Source organism: Oncorhynchus keta, chromosome 13, assembly GCF_023373465.1.
Source record: "Oncorhynchus keta strain PuntledgeMale-10-30-2019 chromosome 13, Oket_V2, whole genome shotgun sequence".
In the NCBI taxonomy this organism is placed as follows: domain Eukaryota; kingdom Metazoa; phylum Chordata; class Actinopteri; order Salmoniformes; family Salmonidae; genus Oncorhynchus; species Oncorhynchus keta.
This window is the reverse complement of record NC_068433.1, coordinates 39840015-39865305: the sequence shown is the minus strand read 5'-3', so window position 1 is coordinate 39865305 and position 25291 is coordinate 39840015. Positions and strand designations below refer to the sequence as shown.

The following is a 25291-nucleotide window of genomic DNA, read 5'->3' as shown; positions in this document are numbered from 1 at the left end:
ACGCTTGGAACTCTTTCACTCTTTCTCCCCGTCATTGCAAGCACATGCATGTGGAGGACAGCTAATGCATTAGGTTTGCTTGCCATTGATCTGTTCATAACATTTGCATGCAGGCATAGCTCTGCTAGCTGAGGAAACAGCACAGAGACAAGAGAGGAGTGTAGTCGATCCACCAATGATCAGGAAACCAATTATCCATTTGGCAATGGGAGGATGGGATGGGCAATTAGTACAAACACCAACACATGGTGTCATGTCCTTCCTCCATTCATTTTGAACCAGATTTTCTCATTGATGGAAAGATGTATAGGACACATTGTCAATAACGTCTCAATGTTTACATCATAATGTGTATGTCTAACGGATACTATGCTTCCATTGTCTTCCTTCCTCACTCCGACACGACCCTCGTCCCTCAACCGGCACTGCAGACGAAGGCACGGAGTCGTCACTCTATCTGACGTAAGACAATGCTATACGATGCCTATAGGACGCTCTGATGTAAAGGGAATTTTGTTTACTTTTTGCAGGGTTACTTTTTGTTATTTTTAATGTCAAAGACACCCAAGTGTGCACGTGTGGTAACTTTACTGGCAGTGCCAGGTTGGTAATCAAGTGAAACATGCAAATGTGATAACAGTCCTCTATGGATCAACGCTCTATTAGCCTCACAGCCGAGCTCCAATCAATTTGGCTCCGTAAGAAGAAAGCGACTGATGATTGCAGATGTGTTTTTGGGGACTGTGTGTGTGTGTGTGTGTGTGTGTGTGTGTGTGTGTGTGTGTGTGTGTGTGTGTGTGTGTGTGTGTGTGTGTGTGTGTGTGTGTGTGTGTGTGTGTGTGTGTGTGTGTGTGTGTGTGTGTGTGTGTGTGTGTGTGGTGGTAGGTCGGACAGCGTCTCTTTATCTGAGAGGGAGCAGAAGGTAGGAGAAAGGATATGGGAGAGATGGTTGTTTAGATGGAAATGGAGAGGCCAGGCAGAACTGGAAGTTACAGACAAATGGCAATTGACCATTTTCCCTTTGACAAGCTATGGCAAATTCACCATGACGTCCTGTCTCTACTTTTCAGGAAATACATTGCAATGCATGTCAGGAATGGAGATTGTCTGGACCAATGCTAGATTCGTGATAACAAAGGTGCTTAGACACAAAATGTCTATCTCTGTCATTTGATATTATTATCAGCTATTCCAGGTCAAGGTTTGTGGACTGGGTGGGTTATCTACAAACAATACAATTGACTTTGCATTTCTGTGATGCAAATGATTGATTTGTCATATAGGCTAAATGGAGAACGCAAAATATAACGCTGCCTGAGAAATTGAGATTGGTTTTCTAATGTGACAAAGATGAAAAGTCATAGTTCTGTTGTCACAGTAAATCGTCAAATGTCAACTTGGCTGTTCTTGTGATTGCTGGCTACTCAGGTAACCTCCAAGAGAAATAATCACATTTAATACATTGAAGGTGCTATAGCTGCACTGGGATTATAAATAAATGTTGGCATTTCACTTTTATTGGAAATGTTGCCTGCAGCTGCACAGGCTGACCTATGTAGGTATGTCTAGCTGTAATAAGGTATATGGAGAGATTATAGAGTTGTTTGACCTCTTTTATAGTACCTGCTTCTGGCATATACAGCTAGCTGTGAGTGTGTTTTCAATTCATGGCGTGAAATGATATGAAATGATTCAATTCAATAATCCCATTCAAGTCTTTTGACCTCTGGTGTGAATAAAGGCAATTATTAGTATTCAAAATCATTTGAAAGGTTTGCACTTTGTATGTTGTGTAAATGTTATCGTGTGGAGCGGTCAAGTGGATCTACTAACAAAATAACAACTCGAGTATACATGAATCTTTCCGCTGAAGAATCGCTGGCTGGACTCCAAGCACACATGACTACGGACAGTGGAAACCGATAGATTGCAACTTTCTACGGAGATGCCGAGAAAGATGAAGGAGAGTTTCCTTATTGCTTCCAATGGAGGATTTACTTATTTTACTGAATAGTACACAGTAGTACACACTGACTGTCACCACTACATTACATATGGCATTACGCATACTTTGATTTATACATTTATAAAACAATGTTATACTTATGAAATCCTCTTCCATCACCCACAGCACACGCAATAAATATAAATCAAGAAAAGACTGAAGAAAAACAGATATGAACTAACCATTATTACTGCATTTGTCTTAAAATGTTAGATACATGTGTTTTATTACATAGGAGCTCTTTAATAATAGCTTCTATCACCATGGAGATTGACATTGGTAGTGATGATCCTTGCATAATTAAATGGAACTGTATAACTGGCAGAAATACCTTAATATACACATAGACAACAAAAGAAAATGTGCACAGAGAGAATGCTTTAATATCTCAGCATTGCAGATTTTTTTTTTAGAATAGTAGAAAGTGATTCAAAGAAAATATTTGAAGATTCATCAGAAACTCTCTCTCTTTTTACGCCCTCTGTGGATTAAAAACCTCACTGGCTCTTTTCATGTAGGATTTAAGTTAAATCCCGATGTCTCTCATATAGGTGGCTGTGAATGTACAATTACAGGGAAAAAGCTATCACCTGAGTTCTTACCCGCTGAGAGAGAGAGAGAGAGAGAGAGAGAGAGAGAGAGAGAGAGAGAGAGAGAGAGAGAGAGAGAGAGAGAGAGAGAGAGAGAGAGAGAGAGAGAGGAGACAAATTTGTGGATAAGTCTTGAGTCTGTTCATCCAAGGATGTAATCAAATCATGGGTTCGTGATAAAAAAAATAATAATACCCCACGAGCTGTTGGTTCTTCTAAGAACACACTATTCTCCTTGTGGGCACATAGAGCACACAGCTTTTAGCCACAGTAGCACCTCATGATGTCTCCAGGGTAAAGATATCACAAGGTGTGCGTGTATTTATTTATGTGTGTGTGTGTGTGTGTGTGTGTGTGTGTGTGTGTGTGTGTGTGTGTACTACTGTTCAAAAGTTTGGGGTCACTTAGAAATGTACTTGTTTTTGAAAGAAAAGCACATTTTTTGTCCATTAAAATAACATCAAGTTGATCAGAAATACAGTGTAGACATTGTTAATGTTGTAAATGACTATTGTAGCTGTAAACGGCAGATTTTTTTATGGAATATCTACATAGGCGTACAGAGGCCCATTATAGCAACCATCACTCCTGTGTTCCAATGGCACGTTGTGTTAGCTAATCCAAGTTTATTGTTTTAAAAGGCTAGAAAACCCTTTTTCAATTATGTTAGCACAGCTGAAAAATGTTTTTCTGATTAAAGAAGCAATGAAATAAACTGGCCTTCTTTAGACTAGTTGAGTATCTGGAGCATCAGCATTTGTGGGTTCTATTACAGGCTCAAAATGGCCAGAAACAAATAACTTTCTTCTGAAACTCGTCAGTCGATTCTTGTTCTGAGAAATGAAGGCTATTCCATGTGAGAAATTGCCAAGAAACTGAAGATCTCATACAACGATGTGTACTACTCCATTCAAAGAACAGTGCAAACTGTCTCTAACCAGAATAGAAAGAGGAGTGGGAGGCCCCGGTGCACAACTGAGTAAGAGGACAAGTACATTAGAGTGTCTAGTTTGAGAAACAGACGCCTCACAAGTCCTCAACCGGCAGCATCATTAAAGAGAGAGCAAGAATTTCTTAGAGCAAGAATCGACTGATGAGTTTCAGAAGAAAGTTCTTTGTTTCTGGCCATTTTGAGCCTGTAATCTAACCTACAAATGCTGATGCTCCACGTACTCAACTAGTCTAAAGAAGGCCAGTTTCATTGCTTATTTAATCAGCACAACAGTTTTCAGCTGCGCTAACGTAATTGCAAAAGGGTTTAATAATGATCAATTAGCCTTATAATGATAAACTTGGATTAGCTAACACAACATGACATTGGAACACAGGAGTGATGGTTGTTGATAATGAGCCTGTGTACACCTATGTAGATATTCCATAAAAAAAATATTTACAACGTTAACCATGTCTACACTGTATTTCTGAACAATTTGATGTTATTTTAATGGACAAAAAAATGTGCTTTTCTTTCAAAAACAAGGACATTTCTAAGTGACCACCAAACTTTTGAACAGTAGTGTATGTACAGTCTGTGTGTGCCTCTGTGTGCGTCAGACTCGGGCAGACTGGCAACGTTCAGCTCAGTCTGACCTGAGCCACTACCTGAGCGGAGGGGCTCTGCTCATATCTTAGCTCCCTTTGTCTGTGACAAATGACTGAGCTCTAAAAGCCCTGTCCATGGTGCTGAAGGCTGCAGTGATGTATGAGGCAGGTCCTGTCTGATAAATCCTCCATGTCACTCGGTCCCTGACAGACATTCATCATGTCTGGTATTTTTATGTTCGGGACTCCAGCATCGGATGCTTAATGAAACAAATATAATGCGATTTTCCGATTCCGACTGCTTTGGAGCGAGCTTTAACCGGCTGACTTCCCTTGCAGAGCGTTGTCATTGGGACATTGTGTCTTTCCGCTCTACATGACTGTGACACTGACTTTGCTGGGTTTGTTCAGACCACGGACCTCTGTCTAAAGAATGAACATGTTCCTAATGAGCCAGTTAATGAGGCTGTATTGGGTTGTAATCTGGGAATAACAATGTAAGCTAAAATACATACAAACTCGTAAGATACAGTATATTCACATGGTGTTACAACAGGCATTTTTGCTCTTATATGAAATGCTGGGTGATCATTATCAAGGTTTCCTGGCAATATAAAGGTCAGGAACACAAAAGGTTGTATAGTGTTTTCATCAAGTGTGATGATTGTCATGTAGTGAGATAATAAAATTATTTCAGCACTCTGAAGAAAGGGGAGAGAGGGACTAACCCTATGATTGCAAAGAAACGTTGATGTTTATTACATTTTTTTCCTCAGCACAGATTCTTATCTCAGTCCCAGTTGTGCCCAGATATCACAGACAGTACAGTCAATATAAAAATGGCTTTTATAACTTTACACCCAAAGCAAGAACACAACGTTTTTAAAATGTTTATATGCCAAAAATACTAAGAATGTATTTTCACTAAAAGTACTTGAGATTAGCTTGTGAGTCTGCAGATATGACATGGCCTTGTTGTTATTTCTCTGTAGTAGTTCTTGTGTACTTCCTGTGTACTTCTTGTGTAGTTCTTGTGGTAGGCACTTACCGGGGCATAACAACCCACTGAGCACAGACGTCAGTTCAACGTCTAGTTTTGATTTTCATTTGGTTGAGTTGTCAACTTGAATTCAACGTGAAATCAACAACAAATTCCACCATGTCATTGGATTTAGGTTGAAAGTTGGGGGGGGGAAAGACGAAATACCCTTTTATGTTGATGACATTTTCCCAGTCCAATCAGTTTTCCACGTTGATTCAACGTCATCACATTTCATCTTTTGTTGTTGAAATTATGTGGAAACAATGTTGATTTTAACCAGTTTTTGCCCAGTGGGGAAACCACAATCATTACTCTCTGGGAGATGTCAGGACAGACAATCACATTCAGACCATGAACTCACCATCAACTCAAGGTCTGCCTTTGTCAAGATTCTTAGATCCTTCTTCGAACACTTGCAAACAACCATTTCTTTAACACCCTATCTATATACTGTACCCATATGCAGTATAATTTTATTTAGCATAATGATGTTGTTATTAATGAGAGTCATTATTAATATCACACCAGTTTACTGTCCAGATATTACACCAGAGGATTTATGTTTACATTAGCAGATAGAATATATAACAATTTTTTATTGAAAAAAACAAAAATCCTCTCTTTCTAAATAGAAAAAGGGTAATATTCATCAAAATTTTTACACCATAGTCATTATTATTGTCTATTCTACTACATAATTCCTCCGTTATAGACAGTTGTCATCTCTATCTCACCTATGGATGTTGTACAGCACGGACGCTATTGCTTGGGGACCACAAGGACAGTTCCACTATTCTTAACACATTTAACAGTCAATTACAAGAGAGAGAACACCATCGTCATCATATTCTCTTATTCTATCTGTACTCTGTGAAGAACCCAGGGATGTCGAACTGTGTGTTTTAGCAAGGAAAACGATCTCCCTGGTGATGTTAGCTTGATAAAGCAATTGAATTGTTATAAAGCCGCCACGTCAGATACTATGCTGTAACCAAGAGAGTGGTCTGTCTCCCTCCTACCGGTTACTCCTCAATTCAATGATGGTGTATATTTTTCCAGAATGTCAGAGTCAAAGCTAAAAGGAAGCCGATGCACATTTTTAAACAGTTACTGCAGGTTTATCCTTTTTGTACGCTTTGTCCATTCTTTGCGATTGTGTGGTAAGCTCCACGGGGGTTTAGTTCTTTAAAAGGCATTGTCAGATACATTTATGACTGTGGGTTTCACTTCCACTGCAGTTGGCAGTCCGTTCCCTGAGATCCACAGCCTCGTAAAAGGAGAGTGCAGGCCGGCCACCTGCGTCAAAGACACTTTGGAGTGGCATTTCCTTAAATCCCCACAAAGGTGGTGGTTCCTCAGAGACACATAAATAAGCAGACAGGCCACTGAAATCACGGCGAGAAGCACACCAAAGACAGCAATTACTGCAGCGTGCCACTTTTCAGTGTCCTTGGCCGCCAGCTCTAATCCCTTTGTGGTGACATTGACACATTTGGTGTCGTGTTTGTAGAGGATGCCGCGGATGTCCACACACACCTTGTACTGGGTGGCGGGAGTCAGATGTGTGAGATTGTACACTTTCACATCAGACGGTACGCGTGCAGTGAATGCCATGGTCGGGTGGTTGGGGTCGGAAGCCTTGTACCACTTTATGTTAGGAGCCAGACCACCCTGGGCGGCTTTCCAGGCCACCAGGACCGAGTTGGACTCCACTGATTTGATGTTGACGTCCAAAGAGCCGTTGGCAGGTCGGGGGAAGTATCCATCCACCTCCACAGAGACTGACTTTAGGTCTGCGCCGACCAGATTGTGGGCAACGCAGGTGTACAGTCCAGCCTCGTTCTCTGTTACATCGTAGATGTCAAACGTTCCCTCTGAGTGCATGTAGTATTTATCTGAAACGGTATTGGGCAGGACCCTGGTACCAGAAGGTGTGATCCAGTAGATGTCCGGTTCGGGTTCGGCAAAGGCCCGGCAGTGGAGCGATACAGAACTCCCGTTGTCGACGCTGACGTGCCCGGGCATGCTCTCAGGAGAAATGAGAGGCAGACAGATCTCTGTCATCTCCCTGAAGTGGACCTGCCGGACATGCTGGCCCTCGTACTCGGGAGGCTCGACGCAGAAGAGTGAATCCGGTTCCATGAAGCGTATGTTGGTCTTGTTCATGTTCATCCAGCGGACCACACAGTCGCAGCGGATGGGGTTGCTGTGCATGCTCACCTCCCGCAGGTTGGGGAGGGACTCCACGGTAATCCTGTGTAGGGCGCTGAGCGCGTTCCCATTCAGCATCAATGTTTCCAGCCTGGGCAGTTTGTAGAAAGCATTGGGATGGATGTAAGAGAGCCTGGGGTTGTTGGTGGCCTCGATCTTAGTCAGTTCGGGGAGGTTGTTGAGGGCGAAGCTGTCGATAGAGACCAGTTCCGGCATGCTGTTAATGCCCAGCTCTTTGAGGTGGAGCATGTCTGCAAAATCTCCACGCTGTATCCTCCCTATGGGATTCTTGTTTAGATCCAGAAACTTGAGGTTCTTTAAGTTCCTCAGAGCTGCGTGGGGAACTTCGGGGAAGGTGTTGTCGTAGAACGAGATGCTCTCCAAGTTGTCGAGGCCAGATAGAGCGCCGTCGGGTAACTGCGATAGGTTCATCCTGGTCAGAACTAGACTTCGGAGATTACGAAGTGGCTTGAAGTTCATGTCTTGAATGGAGGTGATCGGATTCTCTCCAATCATGAGTATTTCCAGATTGGGTATGGTGTCGAACCACTCACTACTGATCGTCTGCAGCTTGTTGGAGTTGAGGTGGAGCCGGAGGAGGTTGTGGAGACCCTGGAACGCCGTGGGAGAGATGGAGGAGATCAGGTTGTGGTTCATGTAAAGCTCCTGAAGGTTGGCCAGCTCTGCCAGACAGCTATCTGGCAGCTGGCGTATCCAGTTCTCTTCCATGTGCAAGGACAGCAGCTGAGGCAGCCGCCCGAGGTGGATGTCACTCATTGAGGATAAGTTGTTTTGCGACAAGTCAATCTCTGTGATGTTGGCCAGGTAATCCAAAGGTCTCTCAATCTTTGCAATGTTGTTGGTCTGCAGCAATAGCACTTGTGTGTCCGTTGGTAATCTCCCAGACAGAGTGAAAAGTCCCAAGTCATTACAATCAACAATTTGGGCCTCCATGTACACGGAGCTGGGAGAGAACCAGGGTCTGATCTCACACACACATAGCTGAGGGCAATCGACTCTCTCCTCGGAGGCCAGAACAAAGGCAGTCATGGCAAGACCCACCAAGAAACAATCTACAAATGACACGTCCTTCATATTGGCCCAATTCCCTCCAGTAAGTAATTGGTCTTTGTAGATTAAGTGGTCTGAGCTGTTAACTTCACAAATAATGAATAATTTGTTACTGTTGCTATAGCGACTGACTACCCCCCACTGGTAGGGAGGGTTTCCTAGGGGGCTTTTGTTTTGCTGTGGTTGTACTGGCGTCCAACCGCTCAATTTTCCCTCCTGGGCGTAAGGGTCGGAGTCAAGACTTCAGTCATACAGGCCCAAGTAGATAACAATGAACATATACCTCAGGAAGCTACAGTCCTGCTAAGCACATCTGGGTTAGCCTCCATTAACGCTCTGCTTTCTTTTGAAGATGAATCACATCCATCTCTCAACGTTGTTACTAGCTGCCAGCATCGTCAAATGAGTCCATTCCCACCTGTAAAAGAAGAGAGGGAAATGTGAACACATTGACAGAAAACCTGGGTGCATCATACAAAGGGGATTTAGACATATTGACATTTGTTGTAGAGGCACAAGGATGCATGTTGACATTTACATTGCACGGCCCTTCAAGACACATCAGCATGGATTTAGATCTGCTTGACCTATTTCATATAATTTGGGGGCATCTCTGTGCCCTCCTGATATGGCATGAAAGGATAAATATAGGAGGATAGTGCCTTTAGAGTTAAAGCGAGAAGTATTTATTAAATTCTTAAATGGCAGATTGCATAGGCTTAAAGGGATACTTTAGGATTTTGGCAATGAAGCCCTTTATCTCCTTCCCCAGAGTCAGATGAACTCGTGGATACCATTTTTTATGTCTCAGCTTGCATTTTGAAAAAAAGTTGCTAACTACCACTGATATTGGGCGATTATGCCTAGCTCGCAGTCTGCGAGTGCGATGGGGTTGAGGTCAGGGCTCTGTGCAAGCCAGTCAAGTTCTTCCACAACCAATCTCTACAAACCATTTCTGTATGGACCTCGCTTTGTGCACGGGGGAATTGTCATGCTGAAACAGGAAAGAGCCTTCCCCAAACTTTTGCCACAAAGTTGGAAGCACAGAATTGACTACAATGCCATTGTATGGTGTAGCGTTAAGACTTCCCTTCACTGGAACTTCAGTGTCCTAGCCCGAACCATGAAAACAGCCGCAGACCATTATTCCTCCTCCGCCAAACTTTACAGTTAGCACTATGCATTGGGGCAGGTAGCATTCTCCTGGCATCCGCCAAACCCAGATTCGTCCACCGGACTGGCAGATGGTGATGATTGATTCATCAATCCAGAGAACGTGTTTCCACTGCTCCAGAGTCCAACGGCGGCAAGCTTTACACCACTCCAGCCGACGCTTGGCATTGAGCATGGTGATCTTAGGCTTGTGCACGGCTGCTTGGCCATGGAAACCCATTTCATGAAGCTCCCGACAAACAGTTATTGTGCTGATGTTGCTTCCAGAGGCAGTTTGGAACTCGGTAGTGAGTGCTGCAACTGAGAACAGATTACTTTACGCGCTACGTGCCTCAGCACTCGGCGGTCCCATTCTGTGAGCTTGTGTGACCTACCACATCGCGGCTGAGCCGTTGTTGCTCCTCGACATTTCCACTTCATAATAACAGCACTTATAGTTGACCGGGGCAGCTGTAGCAGGGCAGAAATTTGACAAACTGACTTGTTGGAAAGGTGGCATCCTATAACAGTGCCACTAATTTGAAGGGGTGTGCACATACTTTTCTATACAAAATGTATATCACCAGGGGAAACATGTATGGGAAACAGATTTTATTTTAAACATGAAACAAATTAAGTAAAAAGTACAATTTCCATTTAAAAGTACTGACTGTTTCTCAGCGTGTACTCTTGCTGCGTTTCTGTTTCCTGTTTCCTCTCTATGCTCACCTCTCCACAGTTAGGCTGCTGCTCTTTATCATTTGTCATACATAAACACTTTTCACTGAACGGATGGGTTTGACGGTGCTTGTCATAACCTGGGCTGCAGAGCAACAAAACGCCAGACAGGGCCACAAGACGGAGAGAAGAAAAAGGGAACGGGAGAAAGAGAGAGAGGAGGGGTGCACTGCACCGGAGACATTCCATCATCCTCATTTCTGTTTCCACCCCAGTGCTCCGAGACGACGACGGAGATGAGAAAGTCCGAACGGTGCTACAAAAACACTGCAGTCAGCCCCAATGGCAAAACAGGCCAAGAGTTCATTTCTCAAGCCACTGTTGGAGTGTATGGCCGAGAATGTGGTTTTGGATGAGGTAGGGAGGGAGAGAGAGAGCGAGAGAAAGCGACCAGAGAGGGTGGGGGGTAATTATTTTTCAAATCACCTGGCACTTTAATAAGTGGAATACCCAGAGCATTCTGAAAAACACCCTCTCTTTCCCTCAGGGAGCATTGACTCTCATTGTATAGCTCTGTGCTTAATATTCACTGGGGAAAGAACACAGGACCTTCCTTTCTCTTAAAACTGTAATTTCCTTCTATGGTGTTTTGGTTCTTACACCCTGCTTACTCTTGTTCCTGTGTTTACTAATCACAATTAGAGACACCTTAATGTGTTTGGGCTAAACGTTATTGCATCCACCGCATGTTCCATCACAGTGGGTAGCCGTTGTCGGTCCCTTAGGGTCTGGTGCCTTGTTATGCTGTTAATCACCCGCCCTGCCTGCTAATTGGCTAAATGAGACATTATTTGTATATGACTTCCATTGGGTGATCAATATCTTTGTGAGCCAGCCCCTTCACAGCAGTCACAAAATGGAGGCTGGAAAATACCGGTAGCAGCCTGAACGAGGAATCAGAGGTCTGTAAAAAATAAGAAGAAAAAAGAGCTGCCGCACATTATATTAAATGGAGCATTTACCTTCTTCCTGGATTCCTTCAGATTTGGCAAGGTGATATGGAATCCGAATGTCGGAACGGTTAGCAAGGTAGCCTACAGTACTGAGGTGTTGATTGTACAATGGAACAAAGGGCTATTTTCATATCCATTTAATGTCCGTGCTTAAAATCCCTCATACACAGTGTATGATTGTATTGAGGTTAGTTGTTGACTCAAATGGCGTGGTGCGCCTGGATAACATAACAGCGTTGCTCAGTACTTACTCACGTGTGAGTAAATCTGAGTTATGATAATCACAACTTGATTCATGAAAATTGATGTTTTGCCCTACAATTTATTCCTGGTTGCGTTCACACCATGCATAATATTTTCTTAGCCTCTCCCGTTGTGTAATGACAACAGGTTTAGAATTATTACACACGCTGCAGCACTGTTGCATTATCTCCACATATAATCATAGATCATAAAGGTTTTTACCCTTCACTTTTGGACAAGGTTAAGCTACCCGAGGACCAGCACTTTAGGGATGCCAGATTTTCTGTTGAATGAGTGTGCATTGAGCATCCTACTTCATAAATGAATTGAAACATCCCAAAGAATGACGAGAGATTGCCGTTATTGGTGATGTGCTCTTTTGTCATACTGTTTCATCAACAATAAGCTTAAACATTTAAAGACATCTCTTATGAACTGAACCTAATTCAACTCCCATGCCCTCTGCTTTTATGCTGATGGTGACCACTTTCATATTAGCACCTAAATACATGAATTACTTCAACATTATGTCTGTAACTTAACAACGTTAAGTAAGTTCACTTATTAATGTTTCATTCATGTCCCAACGGTGAGGAGACTGTCTCCGTGCTCGGCTGCTCTACTATTCAACAGAACATTAAGAGACATTAGTCTGGGGAAAGAGAAATGGGGAATTTGAGCTGACACCGACAGAACTTTCAAGCTAGGCTAGAGTATTTTAAATGTTTAAGACCATAGTGTAAAAGATATGATGATACGAAATCCATCGCTAGGTTTAAATAGCCTATTCAGAGGTATTCAGTCTCCTAGCCTTATAATCCCAAACGTGAAAAAGTAAACATGTTGTAAATACTACACCACACAGTGTGTAAGGTAAGAATATACAGTGCCTTGCAAAAGTATTCAACCCCTTGGCATTTTTCCTATTTTTTTGCATTACAATCTGTATTTTAAATAGATTTTTTATTTGGATTTCATGTAATGGACATAGACAAAATAGTACAAATTGGTGAAGTGAAAAAACAAAACAACGGAAAAGTGGTGTGTGCATATGTATTCACCCCCTTTGCTATGAATCCCCTAAATAAGACCTGGTGCAACCAATTCCATTCAGAAGTCACACAATTAGTTAAATAAAGTCCACCTGTGTGCAATCTAAGTGTCACATGATCTGTCACATGATCTCAGTATATATACACCTGTTCTGAAAGGCCTCAGAGTCTGCAACATCACGAAGCAAAGGGCATCACAAAGCAAACAGTACTATGAAGACCAAGGAGCTCTCCAACGGAGCTCTCCAAACAGTTGTGGAGAAGTACAGATCAGGGTTGGGTTATAAAAGAATATATCCGAAACTTTGAACATTCCACAGTGCACCATTAAATCCATTATTAAAAATTTGAAAGAATATGTCACCACAACAAACTTGCCAAAACGCCCACCAAAACTCACGGACCAGGCAAGGACGGCATTAATCAGAGACCAAAGATAACCCTAAAGGAGCTGCAAAGCTCCACAGCGGATATTGGAGGATCTGTCCATAGGACCACTTTAAGCCGTACACTCCACAGAGCTGGGCTTTACAGAAGAGTGGCCAGAGAAAAAAGCAAACATGTTTGGTGTTCGCCAAAAGGCATGTGGAAGACTCCCCAAACATATTGAAGAAGGTACTCTGGTCAGATGAGACTAAAATTGAGCTTTTTGGCCATCAAGGAAAACGCTATGTCTGGCGCAAACCCAACACCTCTCATCACCCTGAGAACATCATCCCCACAGTGAAGCATGGTGGCAGCATCATGCTGTGCGGATGTTTTTCATCGGCAGGGACTATGAAACTGGTTAGAATTGAAGAAATGAGGGATCGCGCTAAATACAGGGAAATTGTTGAGGGAAACCTGTTTCAGTCTTCCAGAGATTTGAGACTGGGATGGAGGTTCACCTTCAGCAGGACAATGACCCTAAGCATACTGCTAAAGCAACACTTGAATGGTTTAAGGGGAAACATTTAAATGTATTGGAATGGCCTAGTCAAAGCCCAGACCTCAATCTAATTGAAAATCTGTGGTATGACTTAAAGATTGCTGTACATCAGTGGAACCCATCCAACTTGAAGGAGCTGGAGCAGTTTTGCCTTGAAGAATGGGCAAAAATCCCAGTGGCTAAATGTGCCAAGCTTATAGAGACATACCCCAAGAGACCCCAAGAGAGTTGTAATTGCTGCAAAAGGTGGCTCTACAAAGTATTGACTTTGGGGCGGGTGAATAGTTATGCACACTCAGGTTTTCTGGTTTTTTTTGTCCTATTTCTTGTTTGTTTCACAATGAAACATATTTTTGCATCTTCAAAGTGGTCGGCATGTTGTTTAAATCAAATGAAACCAACCCCCCAAAAATAAATTTTAATTCCAGGTTGTAAGGCAACAAAGTAGGAAAAATGCCAAGGGGGTGAATACTTTCGCAAGCCAATGTACTCTAGCTACTGTAAACTACAAACAGTATAGCCTGCAATAGCATATGTGGCAAAGGGCTCGTACACTTAACTACTGTGCCTAGTCCAGGATTCAAGAGTTTACTGCACGGTACTAACATGTCAGTGTGAAATCAGGTCAAGCTGAGTTTTCCCCCGTTCAATACGGAGTTAATTTCCCCCCACAATACAGTTCATTTCCCCCACAATACACTGTTCAATTACCAGTAGTCAACAGGAAGCAATGGAGGAAATATCTAGGGACAAAATGACTGCCAGGGTATCAATACCATCACATTAACCTCCAGTGACCCGAGGAAGTCGTAATGGCATTAAAAACCTTAGCACAAGACAGATGAGGGAAATCAGCCATAACCTATTTAAGCTGAGGTGAAAACAAGAGTTCCAAGGAACAAAGAGGGGAGGAGGGAAAACTGGAGCTTGTTTGGCGTTAAGTGGCAATAACTTGCATGACGCCTGCGGTTCTCAGACAAAGAGGAATGCGGTTAATACCGAAGCCAAATGGAATTATAAGATGGATGCTCCTAATCAGAGTCCTGATGCAGTGCAGCATCAACAGAACGATACGGCAAAGGGAGAGAGAAATATAAATCTGGATTTGTCCCTACTGCTTCCAATGTGTCCAGGCCAGTGGCACATATACTCCCCTATGTACTAAAACTTTTCATTTGGCTCTTCGCTCCAGCATTTTGGATTTGAGATCAAATCTTTTATATGAGGGGACAGTACATAATGTCACCTTTTATTTTAGGGTATCTTTATACATATCTGTTTGATCGTTTAGAAGTGAAATCCCTTCATGTATCTAGTCCACAAATGGGTACCAAATACTAAACTTTTGACTAAATGTAATACACTATAAATACATTTGTCCAAATATTTATGACACCTTCAAATGAGGGGACGAGATGCATATCTAGTCGCGAGGGCCCTAGGGCGGCTGAATCAAGTGCACCGCCCGACAACAGCGTAAGACGAACACAAAATGTAGGCATGCAAGGCTTTATCATTGTAGTTTTTTACAGAAATGTTTGGTGATCGATTAGGATTGCTTTGTCAAATGCCTTGGTGACCGTTGCGTTACACCATGCCAACAGACGATAGCTTCCTCTCCAGAGTACATCCCCAATGATTTCTAGAACACAAACACATGTTCTGATTCTGACAACCGTTTTGATGGGCCCTAGAAACCGCTGAGTTGGACCAGAGCCAGAACCCATATGGGTAAAGCGGCATTTTTTACATTTTTTATTCGTCATTGACTTTGATACTTTGATTGGTTAGAGATGATCCAATTAATGATGACTTTGTTTTGTGCAACAACCCTCATTCTCACGTCACCACAAGTGACTTCAACGATGGCAGTCTCAGAACTGAAGTATGTCGCGAACATAGAGCAGAGGAAGAATTCAGTTCAGACGAGCAGAGAGCTGGGCTCCTCCTGACTCATGCCGCTGTGGCTCATCTCATCATCAAGCAGCCAGCCTGCACTGTTAGCTTGGTAGCTAGCTGCTTGTTTGAAGTGAATTCGAAACCCTAGCCTGCGGAGGTCGTGTGGGGTCAAGTGGAGATGAGGGGGGATCTGGAGATGATTACCGTATTTATAAGTATGGAGGTAGAAAGGGGAGGTTGCAGTACATGAACAAAATGTTCTGTACTGACATTAAGTTGGGGTAAATTAGGCTGGGGTCGAGAGGCAAGGAGTATTGAGATCATTATTTTGGTAGTGTGCAGTCGCTAGTTGATATGTTGTTAGAAATGAAAGGTACTGTCTTACGTATGAAATAAACATCACATTCTGTTCTGATCACGGGTTAGAAAAACTCCCGGAATGTACAGTAGATTCCCAGAAGGAAACAATGGATGCGCTGCATCTATCGTAGGTGTTGAAAGGGAACATACCGGCCCTCAGGGATATGATTATGTAGCCTATACCGTTTAGCCGGTAACAAGGAAGTATAGTATCTGCTGAAAGGTAGACATTACCCTGGCAGGGCTAAAACTGTTTCCCCGACATAAAGGTCATACGTAATTGCAAAGTAGGGCATCAGAGGAATTGCCTCTTTTTTTTGCAGGAGAAATGGCCTGTGTATTTAAGAAATGGTTCACAGGAATTCTGATCCATTGGTTATAATCATCAAAGGCTCTCTCTTCACCCCTCCTCTCTCTCTCTCTTCCTCTCCGCGCTCGCTCTCTCTAATATCTCCCTTCCCTTCTCTCTTCTCATCCTACTTCCCGCGTCTCTTCTCCCCCCCTCTCTCTCTCTCTCTCTCTCTCTCTCTCTCTCACACACACACACTCTCCCTCTCTCTTTCTCTCACCTGCTCTTGCCTTTCTCTATATTGCCCATTTTCTTAACTCTTCTCATCCTGCTTTCTTTCATTCTTCTCTTCCCCAGATGAAACCAACCCCTATAGTGGGTTCCTCTCCTCTCCATCTCCACTCCTTCCCTCTTCTCCATTCAACCCATTAGCATCATTATCTCCAATAGAGGAAAGTTAATGTCCCCCCTGCCCCTGATTCCCTCCCGGTCTCCATGTCTGCCTGGCTGGCTGGCTAAGTGCTGCATGGATAAGCCGCTTGGTGGGTGGCTTTGTGAGTCTCCTGTCCCTTCCCGTGCCCTTCAACTCATTGATTTGCCATTACACGTTTTTTTTCTAAGGTAAGGGGAGAGTCCATTAAACGCTGTCTACTATGCAGTGTGTGTGCATAATTAAGTTTTGTGTGGTGGTGTGAAAAGGGGAAAACGTTTCCCCTTATACCTGCTCTTGCATGGCCGCAAATCAGCAGCGAGTCAACAGTTAATGCGGAATCAATGTTCCAAATGAACCACAGGACACCCCAGGTCTGAGCTCAGCCTAGCTCAGCCGTGTGCCTCTCTCGCTCTACAGCCAGTGCCCTTGGGCTGAGTAAGGGAGAACAAGAGAACACACATACAAAATCGCATGCACACAAACATTTTCCTACAGGCAACTACAGACCACACGAGAACGGACACATGCACGCATGCAAAGGCAGGCACACACACACACACACACACAAACACACGCATGCACGTGTATAACCACACGTGCACGAGAAAGTTAGCCCATCTGGATGACAGAATAAGGCATCCTTTTATAATCCCGCTAAATCAGCCATTGATAAGTTCCAAAGCATGGCGAACACGCCAAACATTTATTTATCTCCCTAGTAGATAACCGTACTCTCCCTGTCACGCATCTACATTATTCTCCTCGTGGTTGTTAGCCAGAATGAAAGGAGACCGAGATTTCACTCAAAGTCAGAAGTAAATTGAATCTGCAGGTGCAAATGTGGCATGTTTCCTCCCTCGGAGATAGATGCACAGCTATCTGTATTTATATGAATAATATATCTATCTGGTCAAGAGGCCATGAGTCTGCAGGGACAAGGTTTCCTTCAGCAGACAGAATCAATCTTTATACACCACTGGAATGAATTTAATTTCAGCCCGGCCAGCTTTATTATGATTTTATGGCTCTGATAGGCTGTGTAGGCCTTCTCTGTAAATAAGAATTAGTTCTTAACTGACTTGCCTAGTTAAATGAAGGTTGAAAAAAACATTATAAGGTATTCTAGGGTACCTACTGTTTCCATTCACCTTGGCTCAGAAGAGGCCTGAACAGGCCTGGGGCTCCTGAGTGGCGCAGTGGTCTAAGGCATCTCAGTGTAAGAGGTGGCACTACAGTACCTGGTTTAAATCCAGGCTGTATCACATCAAGCTGTGATTGGGAATCCCATAAGGCGGTGCACAATTGGCCCAGCATCGTCCGGGGTAGGCCGTTGTCTTAAATAAGAATTTGTTCTTTAACTGGCTAGTTAAAGAAAATAATTGGCACCTGGAAATGCAAAATGGTTTGCTACATCATGTATGTCCATGGGCTCGGTAGAGGTATGTCTTTACTGATGTTGGGTACGGTGCACATGTACACCCCTCCGTATATATTTGGACAGTCAAGCTCAAACTACAAACTCCAGCATGTTGGATTTGAAATCTAGGCAAGTCCGTCAGTTAAGAACACGTTTTTATTTACAATGCCAGCCTACCAGGGAACAGTTAGTTGCCTTGTTCAGGAGCAGAACGACCGATTTTTGACCTTTCAGGTTACTGGCCCAACATTCTAACCACTAGGCTACCTGCCATAGTGGTTATGGTGTATCAAAGTTTAGTATTTGGTCCTATATTTCTTGAACGCAATGACTACATCAAGCTTGTGACTCTACAAACTCAGATGCAACATTGTACATTTTAGCTTCACTATCCAAACACATACGGAGGGGAGTGTATGTGTCTGTGTGTGCGTAATTGTGCATGCATGTCAACTGTACACGTGTGTAAGTCTATGATTTATTTTTTACCTTTATTTAACTAGGCAAGTCAGTTAAGAACAAATTCTTATTTTCAATGACGGCCTAGTGGGTTAACTGCCTGTTCAGGGGCAGAACGACAGATTTGCACCTTGTCAGCTCGGGGGTTTGAACTTGCAACCTTCCGGTTACTAGTCCAACGCTCTAACCACTAGGCTACCCTGCCGCCCCATGGTGCATATGTCCACGTCTCCATACATCCATCACTCTGTCTGGGTAGCTCACGATTGCGCAACTGCCTGGATTTTAGCCCAATCCAGTCTCAGTGGTATCGTGTCACTCCTAAGCAATAGCTTCTCATTAGTGTATCCAGGACTACACATATTAATCTCGAATATTTACGGGACAGATCGAAAGCACAGCAGCAATCCTCAGATGTCTCTCCTCTATTTGAAAAGGCTATTTGCATATGTCCCTCTTACCATGCTCCCTCTGATTAAAATCTATATTCCCTGAGACTTCAGGAGTTCCCTTTCAACGGATCAAAGGGTATCGCTACATTTCCAACGACATTTTCAGACTAGATTAGAAAAGCTGAAATGTCATTGATTGCGGGTAAACAACAATACTTTGATTTTGAATTCATACCTGCTTTTCTTAACGTGTGCCCAACCCAAATATGTTTGTAACCAGGAGGCTATCAGCTATGGAAGGCCTGCTTACTGTACTGTATGCTTGAATGCTCTGAACTCTTCCCTGTAGCTGTCTGTCTGCACCACTGTTTCCATGCTGTGTATTCAGGTACCAGAATCAAACCAGGGGCTTCTTGTAATACATCATTATGCAACTAACAATTAATTAGGCGCTGTGTATTTTGACATTGAGTATAGGACTGAGAGTTAAACCCACACATCTTTGCTCCTCCTCATAGATAGATAGCCTGGAAAATTGTACTCGGGCTACATGTATGTTCTCCTCTAAATACATACACCCACACACTGGCACTCATCACTGTATTAAGCTATTGTATGAGGAAAAACCTATTTAAATCGTGCTTCACATAGGCCCAATGTAATGTAGCCCTTAACAAGATCAATAGAGCTGTTTACACTGTACTCTACTGCAAGAGTTATTGGGTAAAAAGCAATGATCTATTTTGAACTAAATGAAATCACCATTTGACTCGAGGATTGTTATTCCCACCTGAGAGGGAGAAGTAGTTGCATGTTCAGGGCTCTGCTTCTTCAAATCCCAGGCTAGACACCTAGCATTGCAGCTGAACTCTGTAACGTGAATAGAAATGCCTGTTTAAAGAGAAGGTGAATATAGACGGGTTTTGCGGACAGCATGACAAAAATGATGCGCGTGCATTCGATGTGTGTTGTTATGACTCTTACTGGTCAGATAGCCAGCAACAATGACAAGAAGCTGCCGTTTGGGGAATTGTAGGTGGCTCGTTTCAGCTTGTTCTATCTTGTTATTGATACCATGTCTTGTTTTGAGGTGTTTTGACTGATGTCATTTCTATGCTAATATGGCTAAAAATCCGCTTATGAGCTAACCAACAACGGTAAGGATACATTTGAGAAACAACAAGTGCTCATTGTGAAAATGCATTTATGTTTCCAATAAACATTTGGAGACTAAATACAGTTTTAAAATGTTGTTAACAGTCTAAGCCAACGCCGTCTGGTTTGTCCCTTGTTGCTAAACAACCAACCCGTCTACAGACAGACACAGAGCTCCGGTGACATCAAAATCTAAGGTGAACAGTATTGTATGTCATGTACAGTAGACTAGGCTAAATATGAATTGTGCTACATGGAGACAGGCTACTGTGCTACACTGTGCTATACAGGGCTACAGGATGAGTTGGCCTTGGATAGGCGTGCCAAGCACCGTTTGGTCTGCCATTTTCTCACCACAGGATGAAGATGGTCTCCATCAGAGGCAAATTACAATGACGAAAGAGTGGTTAGATTTCATGGTGAGCATTGAGCAATGCTATGTCATTTCATATTGAATGGCTGTTGGTTGGGCTTCTGTTTGAAAGCCTAACCAATGGGTTCTCGAACCATTGTGCCCATGTTCAATATAAGCAGCATTAGCTTTCAGAAGCAACAAGGTAGACTGTTTCACTGATACAGCAACAAGGTAAACACTGTCAATGGACAACTGTGCCTCATATATAGGAAACATTATAGTAAGCCTGACATGGTGACTTCTCATTTGAATATTCCATGAGCGTTGGAGAGGTTATAGTTTGGAGAGAGAGAAAGCGAGAGAGGGAGAGAAACGCCCCAAATGCAGTTAAAGGATTAGAGACTTGCTGCTTCTCTCTCCAAATCCTGCAAGGTGTAGGAGGTCAGGCTCCGGGGATCGGGGATATGTGGTTCTGTGATTGCGTGACAAGTGTCATTACGCAAAAGCTCCGGATGCAACATGCAGATATGGTGCTGAAGCCTATGGATCTGATGCACGATGCATCGTGTGTGTGTGTGTGTGTGTGTGTGTGTGTGTGTGTGTGTGTGTGTGTGTGTGTGTGTGTGTGTGTGTGTGTGTGTGTGTGTGTGTGTGTGTGTGTGTGTGTGTGTGTGTGTGTGTGTGTGTGTGTGTGTGTGTGTGTTGCGTGCAGCCCGGGGATAGGCCTATTAGTGCTTTCGTGGCAGGTAGCTACTGAGAACGGGTTCTCTTTGATTGCAACAGGATGATTCAACCGAGAGCAAAGCGAGAGGGGAGGGAGAGTTAGCCACCATTCTGAGAGTTTCTAGACGTGTCTTGTGTGCGCGCTCTCTAAATGCATCAGCAACAGGACCTGCATCATAGCATACATTTATGCACAAATCCACCTGCTTTACAAAAATATATATATTCGACGTCGTATCTTTTTGGTGTGATTTCATTCATAATCCATTTCCATCCTAAAGCACATTCTGCATAGTTGCGCAAAAGCTTTCCTGCGTCTGAAGGTTCGAGAACAATCAGTAGCCTTCCAAGCTGTCATGCATGTCCGATTGCTACATTTGCAGTAAAACATAATGATAACCATTTTCATACATAATGTTTTATATAGCTTAGCAACACCTTTCTTGTTATGCTAGTATTTACTGTGTCGTCAAAGCCTTTCAGCAAACCAGATATTTCCCGTTAACTTCTTGGAAATCGGTACTGCAATAGTGGCGATATAGAATATGCCCCACATATCTGCTCTCTCGATGACAGAAAAAATATTGGGGAAAGGGGGGAACTCACCCGCAATAGTCATCTTCTCCCATCGACCGATAAGTATTCCCTATAACCCCATCTAGCGCACTGGTCCAGAGACGGAGGAGAGAGAGCGCGCAAAACAGACAAGCCTAGACGGCGGTTTATTATTTTTACACAGTTGGAGAGAGACCAGCTCCAGATTTTCCTTCTTCCCAGTGTTGTTCCCTATCAGAAAACCGAAAGTCCACAAGCAGAGATAGCTGTTTGGTTGGTAGAAGAGCCTCTATCCCCCGTGTCCTTTTCCACGGTGGTTAACGGCGCATCTCCCCCTCGATCAGCTGTCACAGAGACATGGTGCTTTCTGCTCAACACTCATTAATATCAGAACTACCTCCGCTCTCCAGAGAACAGCCAATAGCGTTGGAGATCCAGGCACGGCGCTCGCAGCATCCCGAGTCTGGTTGGCTGAATTCACCCGTCTGTCCTTTCTTCGACCCTCTCTCCCAGGGAGTCTTGAAGCAATAAGGAGGGAAATGAGATGAGGGTGCAGGAAGAAAATGGATATCTGTTCCTATTAGAGCTCGCGCTCGATTGAGTCCCAGGGGGGTTTGAGCACATTGTTCTACAAAAGGATGTTCCTGCTGGGTCAGAGGAAGCTCCATTACTGTATGGTTTACCAGTGGTTTGGAACAGGTTTGGAACCCTCTGTGCATCAAGGCCTAGAGACATTTAGGACATGTTGCTATCCATTTGGTGCCATCTTATCATAACATGCAGTTATTAAACAGTTACTGTTTTATATTAAGTCCTGGAATTAATAATGTAAAACATCATTAAGTTTCTCATAATGAGAAGTTCATGACTTCTAAAGTGCCCTTACTTGGTATAGGCTTCAGTGGCCACAATCCCCCTAGCTTTTAGAAAGGAGCCAACTCAATTTTCAGGGATGAATAAATTGTGAAGGAAGTTGTCCTTAAGCTGGCTTCGCACTTTTACCGCCCATGCTCAGACCTTCAACGTTGACCCAGGGGACTGCACACACACACACACACACACACACACACACACACACACACACACACACACACACACACACACACACACACACACACACACACACACACACACACACACACACACACACACACACACACACACACACACAGTAAAACTCTCAATGGGGTGAATGGCAGTCACTTTTTTGTGGTGCATGACTGATAGGGGAGAGTGAGGTAAATTGAGCCAAAGTGTTAGTTGAGCCACCCCTTGTTTCTAAACCATACACAAAATGAAACATGTGACCAAATACACCACCGGTCAAAAGTTTTAGAACACCTACTCATTCAAGGGTTTATCTTTATTTTTTTTAAACTGTTTTCTACATTGTAGTATAATAGTGAAGACATCAAAACTATGAAATAACACATATGGAATCATGTAGTAGCCAAAAAAGTGTTAAACAAAGCAAATATATTTTAAATATTACAGATTAGTCAAATAGCCACCCTTTGCCTTGGTGACAGCTTTGCACACTCTTGGCATTCTCTCAACCAGCTTCTTGAGGTAGTCACCTGGAATGCATTTCAACTAACAGGTGTGCCTTCTTAAAAGTTAATTACAGTTTTTTTCAATTGCTAACAAGCATCGGTCAATACTGAAGACACTTTTTCAAAACTCTTAACACAGTCTGCATTACCAACATGCATCTTGGCCAAACAGTCTCACCTCCAAAACTCACTCAAACCGCCAAAATAAGCTTGTTCGACCATAACACTGGCAACAATTCTCAATCAGAAAGCATGCATTGTCACTCATAACACACTGACCTAAAAAACTATTCTCTTTGAAGTTTGAATGATTTTTCACATAAATCAGTGTTTCATTATGTAATAAGAATAACACCTTTTAACTTGATTGACTGTACTTAAGTATTTGTAACAAGAATAAATCAGAAATACAGCAATTTGCTTCAATAGCCTTTATTTTTTCTGTATCTTTGCATATAGAAATGTACTTGTGAAAATAAAAGGTTTAAACAAAAAGCAAATTCCTGAAATTTAAGGGCTGCAATAACAATTACAAAAAACATGTATAGTATAACACTCATACTGTACAGTACTGTGAGGGTTCTAGTTCTCATCAACATGTATAGTATAACACTCATACTGTACAGTACTGTGAGGGTTCTAGTTCTCATCAACATGTATAGTACAACACTCATACTGTACAGTACTGTGAGGGTTCTAGTTCTCATCAACATGTATAGCATAACACTCATACTGTACAGTACTGTGAGGGTTCTAGTTCTCATCAACATGTATAGTCTAATCACTCATACTGTACAGTACTGTGAGGGTTCTAGTTCTCATCAACATGTATAGTATAATCATTCAAACTGTACAGTACTGTGAGGGTTCTAGTTCTCATCAATATGTATAGTACAATCACTCATACTGTACAGTACTATGAGGGTTCTAGTTCTCATCAACATGTAAAGTATAATCACTCATACTGCACAGTACTGTGAGGGTTCTAGTTCTCATCAACATGTATAGTATAACACTCATACTGTACAGTACTGTGAGGGTTTTAGTTCTCATCAATATGTATAGTACAATCACTCATACTGTAGAGTACTATGAGGGTTCTAGTTCTCATCAACATGTATAGCATAATCACTCATACTGCACAGTACGGTGAGGGTTCTAGATCTCATCAACATGTATAGCATAACACTCATACTGTACAGTACTGTGAGGGTTCAAGTTCTCATCAACATGTAAAGTATAATCACTCATACTGTACAGTACTGTGAGGGTTCTAGTTCTCATCAACATGTATAGTATAATCACTCATACTGCACAGTACTGTGAGGGTTCTAGTTCTCATCAACATGTATAGTATAACACTCATACTTTACAATACTGTGAGGGTTCTAGTTCTCATCAACATGTATAGTATAATCATTCAAACTGTACAGTACTGTGAGGGTTCTAGTTCTCATCAATATGTATAGTACAATCACTCATACTGTACAGTACTATGAGGGTTCTAGTTCTCATCAACATGTATAGCATAACACTCATACTGCACAGTACTGTGAGGGTTCTAGTTCTCATCAACATGTATAGTATAACACTCATACTGCACAGTACTGTGAGGGTTCTAGTTCTCATCAACATGTATAGTATAACACTCATACTGTACAGAACTGTGAGGGTTCTAGTTCTCATCAACATGTATAGCATAACACTCATACTGTACAGTACTGTGAGGCTTCTAGTTCTCATCAATATGTATAGTACAATCACTCATACTGTACAGTACTATGAGGGTTCTAGTTCTCATCAACATTTATAGCATAACACTCATACTGTACAGTACTGTGAGGGTTCTAGTTCTCATCAATATGTATAGTACAATCACTCATACTGTACAGTACTATGAGGGTTCTAGTTCTCATCAACATGTATAGCATAATCACTCATACTGCACAGTACTGTGAGGGTTCTAGTTCTCATCAACATGTATAGTATAACACTCATACTGTACAGTACTGTGAGGGTTCTAGTTCTCATCAATATGTATAGTACAATCACTCATACTGTAGAGTACTATGAGGGTTCTAGTTCTCATCAACATGTATAGCATAATCACTCATACTGCACAGTACGGTGAGGGTTCTAGTTCTCATCAACATGTATAGCATAACACTCATACT

At 42.6% G+C, this 25291-nt stretch overlaps 1 protein-coding gene across 2 annotated transcripts; it reads right to left on the bottom strand.

Moving 5' to 3' along the window:
• Positions 1-1988: 1988 nt before the first annotated feature.
• Positions 1989-21921, bottom strand: LOC118392328 (leucine-rich repeat neuronal protein 3-like). 2 transcript variants are annotated; one of them, XM_035784238.2, is made up of 2 exons: positions 21616-21921; positions 1989-8879 (listed from the first exon to the last, which is right to left on the bottom strand). In XM_035784238.2, exon 2 carries the CDS (start codon positions 8483-8485, stop codon positions 6365-6367), a length of 2121 nt encoding a protein of 706 aa, XP_035640131.2. In that variant the 5' UTR covers positions 8486-8879; positions 21616-21921; the 3' UTR covers positions 1989-6364. The 2 variants fall into 2 exon arrangements, with proteins under 2 accessions (XP_035640131.2, XP_052316100.1); XM_052460140.1 differs by lacking the exon at positions 21616-21921 and adding an exon at positions 19567-19587.
• Between the last annotated feature and the right edge of the window lie 3370 nt (positions 21922-25291).